Here is an 8,712-nt window from a genome sequence, read left to right on the forward strand (position 1 = left end):
AAAATAAAATAAAATAAAATAAAATAAAATAAAATAGAAGTTATAGGATGGGATATACTTTATAAGAACAATTTGGATTAAAACAATAAAATCCAGGCAGCGCCTGTGGCTCAGTGAGTAGGGTGCCAGCCCCATATACCAAAGGTGATGGGTTTGAACCTGGCCCTGGCCAAACTGCAAACAAAATATAGCCATGCGTTGTGGCAGGCGCCTGTAGTCCCAGCTACTCAGGAGGCTGAGGCAAGAGAATTGCCTAAGCCCAAAAACTAGAGGTTGCTGTGAGCTGTGATGCCATGGCACTCTACCGAGAGTGACAAAGTGAGACTATCTCTAAAAAAAAAAAGTCTATATTAAATGATTGTATGAAATGGAGAAATATATGTGCAGACTCACACCAGATGCTGAGGTTGGTAATCTGAGGGCTGGAGGGTGGGGCCAGGGAAATGGCATAATTTGGGGGTGAGGAGGAAGGGGAGGGAGAGGGAAAAATAGAAATTTAGGAAACTCCTGAGTGAGAAGGCGCTCTCACAGGATAAGTCGGACAAGAACAAGCCAGGATGAGCCACAGAAACACCATGATGGGTTGTTACAACTTACCCAGGAGAGGAAATCTAGGCAGGAGCCCAGTGACCCCTAAGCCTTCTTTGGGTAAAGTATTTATGGAAGCTCAGTGGGTTATCATTTAAAATACGAAGCAGGGCCAGGGATGGTGGCACACCTGTAATCCTAGCACTCTGGAAGGAAGCCATGACACTCAAACCAGGGTGACAGAGTGAGACTCTATCTCAAAAAGACAAAATACAAAGCAGGACAAAATAAAAACACAAAGACAAAACAGAGAGGAAGAGGGTGGAAGGGTGCAGGATGAATGGGAGGATTGGGGCTGCAGGGATGCATTGTCATGGAAACCACAGGGCAATGTGTTGTCATGGAGCCATAGTAGCACTTGTTGCCATAGAAACCACAGTACCACATGTTCTCATGGAAACCACAGTCATAACTCCTACTAAGGGTGCTTCAAAACTATTTTTAAATCTGCTGGCAAAAAGGGTGGCTCCTCAGTGACAGCGTGGGCAGGCAGCCGACTCCATTTAACACATACACACATATACATATGTGTACACAAATGCACACATACATACACATGTAATTGTACATTTATAAATATATACTTACATATCCCTAATACAGACATATAAACAGCAAAATTTTCTGAAATATTCATCTCACATATTTTGGAATGCATGATATATATGTATATACATACGTACAACATCTTTTTTTTTTTAAGACAGAGTCTCATACCGTCACCCTAGGTAGAGTGCCATGGTGTCATAGCTCACAGCAACCTTAAATTCCTGGGCTCAAGTGATCCTCCTGCCTCAACCTCCTGAGTAGCTGAGACTACAGGCACCCACCACCATGCTTGGCTAATTTTTCTATTTTAGTAGAGACCAGAATCTCGATTTTGCTCAGGCTGGTCTGGAACTCCTGAGCTCAGGCGATCCACCTGCCTTGGCCTCCTAGAGTCCTAGGATTACAGGCGTGAGGCACCGTGCTTGGCCATTGTCCCCATCTTTTAGTGAACATATTTCTGCATACATTGTTAGGTTATAGTGTTTGCATATGTTTTGCTTTAGTAAATACAGCCAGAGTTTTCTAATCTTTTTTTTGCAGTTTTTGGCTGGGGCTGCGTTAGAACCTGCCACCTCCGGCATATGGGGCCAGCACCTTAGTCCTTTGAGGCACAGGCGCTGCCCGAGTTTTCTTATGTCATTGTACTAATATACATTACCACCATCCATGCACACAGACAAGAGTTCTAGTTCCTCCTCTCCTCATCAACTCTTACTATTTTTTGACTTTTTCAGTTTATCCATGCTCAATCAGCAAATCTGCAACAGTTACCTGTGCTGGTACTAGATTTTAATATTATTGGCCACAGCCTTTTATTAGCAATTATGGTAGGAATTATGCCACATCCTTTTATTACTTTCCTGGACCCACAGCTAATCATCTTATAACAAACTCCAGGTCGTTGGAAAGATGATAAAAGAAGAATACTCAGTCATGGGCAGGACCCTTGCCACTCTTGTCTTTACAATAACAATAGAACAGCTTACTACGTATCTGAACCAATACATATTTTGACAAAATGTTGAATGGCTGAGTATTTGGACAAAGGTAAAAAAAAATAATCACCATCATAAAGTAAACTTAAGGAAGTGTAAAAATAAATCTGAAATTCTACGGAAAACTTCAAATTTGCATCACAACTTTACTTTAAAAAAAAATTTAGTAACCAAACCTGAAAAGTTTGGCACTATAATTGCAGAGCACAGGCCCGGCACCAGGGTAGCTCAGTAGTTAGGGTGCCGGCCACACACACCAGGGCTAGCGGGTTGGAATCCAGACCAGGCCTGCTAAACAACAATGACAACTGCAAAAAAATAAATAAATAAATAAAAATAGCTAGGCATTGTGGCCAGCTCCTGTAGTCCCACCTACTTGGGAGACTGAGGCAAGAGAATCGTGTAAGCCCAAGAGTGTGAGGTTGCTGTGAGCTGTGACGCCACAGCACTCTACCAAGGGCAGCATAGTGTAACTCTATCTCAAAAAAATTCAGAGCACAGTCAGCTACTAGCTACAAGCTTGTTCACGTGGCTACCCTACTGATTTCTGATGCTAAATGCTGAAAGAACAAGAGTTTTTTGGGGGGGATTGTTTTGTTTTTGTTTTGTTTTGTTTTACCAGCTCTGTTAATGGCGATGGGTGACTGAATGATCATGCTTTCCTTTCTCACTAAAAGTAACTGAAGTGGAAGAGCTACCTCTTTTTCAACTGTTGAAATAATTCCATGAAGTGCAACTTGGTGCACTGATTGACAAAGCTGCTTTGGGGAATCTTTTCAGGAGTAGACTTAAGATTTTTGCTCTTGTTTTCTGTTGCAGTAATGCTTTGCCAAGCATCATCGTTTTTTGCTGCATCCAACCTTTGCAGTATCTCTCAGTTGTCTATTGCTGCATAATAAGCCACCCCAAACTCAGTGATGTACAACACCTTTTTTGTTCTACTCATAGATTCTACAGGGCAGGAATTCACAAAGGGTTCAGCAACAATGGATGGTTTGTTTCTGCTACTTGATGTCTGGGCCTCAATTGGGAATATGTGAACAGTTATGGGTAACTCGAATGGTTGAGAGATAGAACCATCCGGAAGTTTCTTCACTCACATGTCTGGTGCCTGGGCTGAGATCCTTTGAAGGCTGGGCTCAGCTGGGAACTGGTGACTGAAGCACCGACATGCAGCTTTTGTGTGGCTTTGGCTTCCTCACAGCATGGCAGCCAGAGGATTATTGAACTTCTTACTTGGAAGCTCAGGGATCCAAGAATGAGAGTGTCCCAGTGAAGGAAGAAGAAGCTGCATGGTCTTCTGTAACCTACTCTGAGAAGTGGCTTCATCCTCCTTCCACCATCCTCTAGTGGTTAATTTTCCTTCAACCACTATTGGCTAAAGCGGTTACAAGTCTGCTCAGATTCTAGGGGAGGTAACATAACATCTCCACTTCTCATTAAGAGTGTCAGAGAATTTATGGGCATATTTTAAAACCACTGCATGATGATACACAATCATTCAGCAACTGATAAGAATTTCAACATATAAAGTACCTAACTTTTTTTTTTTTAAAGAGTAGTCAGGTACAGTAGTGAGAAGGGAGAAAAGAGTGGAATAAGGGACGTCTGTGGAATTTTAAAACTGTAGTTACAGCTAGAGTGTTTATCTTTACCAGGATATTTAGAAGTGAATATTGAGGTGTTAATTTGAAGGACATGGGTTTTTCCTGTTGCACAAAATATGACGGGAACTTCCCTAGTTACACAAATACCGATCACGCCCAAGTTGGGGATGTCAGAGATGGCAGTGAAATAGGCATTCGAGAATTTAGCCTTGCAATTCCAAAACTGAACCCAAAGACCAGATTTTGGTTGAATACCTTGGCTCTAATTGCACTTTAGTGTATCTTTAGTACGTGATCTTCCTGAATCTTCCTGAAAACTTCCAGATCATGAAAGTTTTTATTTGTTCCTATGATGGGGGGAAAAGAGGGTCAGAGAACTCAAGTCACTTGTCTAAGATCACACAGCTCCGCAGAAGCATTGCTGGGTGTGTGTCAGTGAGGGCTTGGCTGGAGACAGATGGCAACTCAAGCTGAGGAAAGTGCTTAATTTTTTTTTCTTTTTTTGAGACGGAGTTTCTGTCGCCCTGGGCAGAGTGCCCTGACGTCATAGCTCACAGCAACCTCAAACTCCTGGACTCAAGCGATTCTCTTCCTTCAGCCCACCAAGCAGCTGCGTCTACAGGCGCCCGCCACAGCGCTCTACCTCAGCCTGGTCTCCAACTCGTGAGCTCAGGTGACCCTTCCACCTTTGCCTCCCAGAGTGCTGGGACTACAGGCTGAGCCACCGCGCCGCCTAAAAAGTGCTTAATTAACCGTTAACAAAGGTGCTGTCCGCGGGCAGCAAGTTGAGGGAACCAACAAGGAAAGGTAACGCTAACGGGGTTAGGGAGGACCCTGAGAAATTTCTTTCTTTTTTTTTTTTTCAGACAGAGTCTCACTCTGTAGCCCTGTGTAGAGTGCTGTCGCATCATAGCTCACAGCAACCTAAAACTCCTGGGCTCAAGAGATCCTCCTGCCTCAGCCTCCCGAGTAGCTGAGACTATAGGTGCCTGCCACAATGCCTGGCTAGTTTTTTAAAATTTTAGTAGAGACGAGAGTCTCGCTTTTACTCAGACAGGTCTCCAACTTCTGAGCTCCACTTCTGATCCACCTGCTTCCGCCTTCCACAGTGCAAGGATTTGGGGCGCGAGTCACCGCGCCACAGCCCATGAGAAGTTTCTAGAATTTTCTGGAAATTCATGGAGGAACCCAGGAATTGGAGAAGGCTATTGTGGCTTTTGTTAGAGGAAATGGGTGGGGGTGGCGGTGAGGGTGGAGATGCTCTTTCCTCCTGCCCTCGGATTTGAGTGTCAGGAGTTCACGCTCGCTGATCCAACAGGAGGGCAGAGGACGAGTGCTGGTTGGTGTCGACACAGACTCCACCCCGCCACAGTTCCCGAGGCCCACATAGTCAGGGGTGGAAAGAGAGGGCCAGGAGGGGCAATCCGAGCACGTCCAGACCCGGACTCGGTGGTAACGTAAACGTCCGCCCTTCTACCCGGCTTGAAGCCGTATTGTGGAGCAAGCTCGCCAACCTAGCCGGGTCTTAGCAACCAACGGTCGGTTGCTATGGAGACCTCGGGACCTGCGGGGCCCGAAGCCCCAGAGCGGCGGCGCGGAAGCAAGTGCGCAGGCGCGCGCTGCGACGCCCGCATCGGCTCCGCGCAGGTGCCGGGATCGAGGCGGGACACCGCGTGACCTGCTCGGGCGGACTCCGGCTTCTCGGCTCCTGCCTCCGAGGAGCTGCGTCAGGTGGCCGGATCCAACGCCCCGGCAGCGGCTGCATCCCACAGCGGCCTGTCCTTGGCCTAGCGGGACTCTCGGAGGCGGAACTGCCAAATAAATCCCTGTGGGGAAGGCGGCGCCCCGGACCCCGGGGAGGAGCTGAGGGCAGTTTGCGGCAGATTCCTGGACACGTGTGAGCACCCGGGGCCCGAGCGGGGGAGGAAGGTCTTGGGAAAGCTCGAGGCTTAGTCCTGCTCGCCAGCCACAGAGGGGGCAGCAGGGATCTCTGAGCTTTCCAATTTCCTAGAATTCTCACCTTATTCTCTTGTGACCTTGCAGAGTTAATATTTGGGCAGCCCACATCTCCCTTGTCGACTCTTCACTTATACGTGGGATTAGAGCCGCAAAGGGTCCAAGACCATGGCGATGAACCTTCTGGAGGATTGGTGCCGGGGGATGGAAGTCGACATCCACAGGTCTCTCTTGGTTGTAGGCATCCCAGAGGACTGTGGACAAGCAGAACTTGAGGAGACTTTGAATAGAGTCCTTTCTCCACTGGGCTCCTACCGCGTGCTCAACAAGATTTTTTTGAGGGAAGAAAATGCCAAAGCTGCCCTCATCGAGGTCGGTGAGGGTGTGAATCTCAGCGCCATACCAAGGGAATTCCCAGGAAGAGGCGGTGCCTGGAGAGTGGTCTGTAGAGACCCCACCCAGGATGCTGAGTTTCTAAAAAATCTCAATGAATTCCTGGATGCTGAGGGGCGCACCTGGGAGGACGTGGTCCGCCTCCTCCAGCTTAACCACCCACCGCCATCCCAGAACCAGAATCAACCCTCACAGAACTGGGCAGAATCTTTGGGAGCGCTCCTGGGGGCAGTAGTGCAAATCATCTTCTACATGGATGCTGAGATCCGCAATAGGGAGGAAGCTAGGGCTCGGGAGGCTATTGAGTTTGAGGAGTCTGAAGGCTGGGTTTTAGCAACAGGGAAGAACGTAAAGAAGGAGCCAGGGCTGGTTGCAGAAGTGGGCTCTGCCTTGAAGATAGAGAGCCCCAACAACTGGAACCAGGTGGAAAACCAGGATGACCCTCCGAAACCTTTGGTTCGAAAGACTGGAGCTAAGACCCGCTCCAGGAGAAAGAAGCAGAGAAAAAATCTCAAGCAGGAACCAGTACCCTGGAAAAAACCCAAAGGCAACCATTCCAGTGGCGCAGCCTGCTTGGAGGATCCTGAGGCTGGCAATGCTGAAGGCATGGAGATTTCAGAATCTACCAAGAGCAACCAAAAGCCCTGTGTAAAGCAGGAAGAGGTGGCTTTGAAGAAGCCTATGGCAAAATGTGCCTGGAAGGCTCCCAGAACCCCACCTCAGGAGGCCGCAGCAGAAGCCAAGAGCCTTGGCAGGGCCTGTGAGTCTGACCAAGATGGCGGTCAGGAGAGCACCCGGAAGAAGAAGGCAGTGGGCTGGGCCTCAGGAAAGAATCCTGCCCCCATGAGGAAGAAGAAGAAGGTGAGCTTGGGTCCTGTCTCTTACGTCCTTGTTAACTCAGAAGATGCCAAGAAGAAGCCTGTGATCCCAAAGAAGGGGCCAGGCTCAAGAAGGGATGCATCAGTTCAGAAGGCCTCTCGCAGCTCGAGGCCCACTGAGTCACCAGCCTCAACATCCAGGGGACCAAAGTCAAAGTCAGAAGGCTCTCCTCTTGAGGACACCAACGGTGAGAATAACAACAGAGATGACTAGGTGGGCGGAGCAAGTGGCAGGTAGGAAAAGAGCCTGGGGAAGGGGTGGTGGTCAAGAGGGTCATGAACAAGACTCCAATGCATTGGAGAAGGTGTGTGACATGCCAGTTGAGGTTTTAGAGGATGAGAGCCAGAACCACCCTCTGAGGACCCTTGAGGGCCAATGTTGGGGACACCTGGCAGGCAAAAGGCAGCAAAACAACCCACCAATTCTTTTAGTGATGAGTGTCATTGTAGTTATTCTGTCACTCCATCTGACTATCTCCTTTAGTGTGAATTTAATGGTTTGTGGTTATGTCATTTATCAGGGTATGTGAATTGTTCTAATTTATCCACAGAATCCAGAAAGCTTTGATTTGAGGAGCTGAAAGAGGACCAATGAAGAAGTTCCAAGGTGTTCCTGAGGAGAAGTTCCAAGTCAGGAGCCAAGTTTTCTCTTGTCATTGGATAAAACAAGACTTTTGACTCTTTTAGGGACCCAGTTTGTAGAGGTCTTAACTTTTAGAGGTAATTAATAGGTGAGATCTTAGGTGGGAGGGTGTGGGGGGTTATGGCTGTATGCCCTTCTCTATCAAGTGTGCTTTGTCAACCCTCAACTTACCTTCAGAGGCAGGAGAGTTGGTAATTGGATTGGGAAATTTCTAGAACAACCATTCCCCTTTATACATAGGGTCACTGTTAGTATTCATCCACGTTCACCCTTTCTTCCCAACTCCCTTCTTCCTCCTTGGGATGGCCAGTGACCTTCACAGGGCCTAGGATTTTGAAAAGCCAGGCAGCCATTTTCTCCCAGCCAGTCCTGCAACCAGCAGGTAAGTTAAACCAGGACCTTGATGTAGACCTGGCTTTCTTGCTCATTTGGTCTTCACATTCCATTCTCTAGTTATCTAGCCAGAAGGTCTTAGGAGAAAAGAATGTCTGCTTAGGCTATTAAAGTATTTGAGTTTTAGAGTTTGTTAACAAAAATAGCACTTTGATTCCCATTTGGGGTGAGCCTCTCAGGAAACCTCTAGGGAAGAGGGATGATTGGTAGGGAAAGACTTGAGCATTCCTACGTTTCTGACTCTGTAGCTGTGACTCCATCCGGTACATCCTCCCACCCAACATCACCATCTTTAAAGTTTAAGACCACATCTCCTTATAATAAAAGGGAAAAAATATTTTAAAAATTAGCTATTAATTTCTGCCCTTTGAATTTAGACATTAAGTTAGACCAGACTGCCATGTGTTGTGTGTGTGCATGTGTAGGGGAGAGGGCAGGGACCCTGAGATCAGTGGTTCCCAAAGATCAGTGGTTCCCAAACTGTGTCTTGGGGAGTCCCCACGGCATCCACAAGATGTAATCCAAATCTATTTTTTTCATGTGCTTCTAAAAACAGTGAAAAAGTGACTACTCAGAAATGTTGTAAACCAAACCAGTCACAATGAAGACTATCAGAATATTACCTTGTGTTCATGTATTAATTTGTTTCTCTACAGATCTCGAGTTAGTTGTTTCTGTATATTGAATTTCTTGTAAATGTGACTTTGATA

The 8,712-nt window shown here is 47.0% G+C and overlaps 1 protein-coding gene across 1 annotated transcript; it reads left to right on the top strand.

Annotated features, from left to right (window-relative positions):
- Positions 1-5,287: 5,287 nt before the first annotated feature.
- On the top strand, positions 5,288-7,696 carry PNMA8A (PNMA family member 8A). Its single transcript, XM_012811158.2, has 3 exons — positions 5,288-5,386; positions 5,861-7,154; positions 7,518-7,696. The coding sequence occupies exons 1-3, from the start codon at positions 5,288-5,290 to the stop codon at positions 7,532-7,534; spliced, it is 1,410 nt and encodes a 469-aa protein (XP_012666612.2). The 3' UTR covers positions 7,535-7,696.
- Positions 7,697-8,712: the final 1,016 nt, after the last annotated feature.

This window comes from Otolemur garnettii, unplaced genomic scaffold (genome assembly GCF_000181295.1).
Source record: "Otolemur garnettii isolate 467f Iridium unplaced genomic scaffold, OtoGar3 scaffold00152, whole genome shotgun sequence".
In the NCBI taxonomy this organism is placed as follows: Eukaryota; Metazoa; Chordata; class Mammalia; order Primates; family Galagidae; genus Otolemur; species Otolemur garnettii.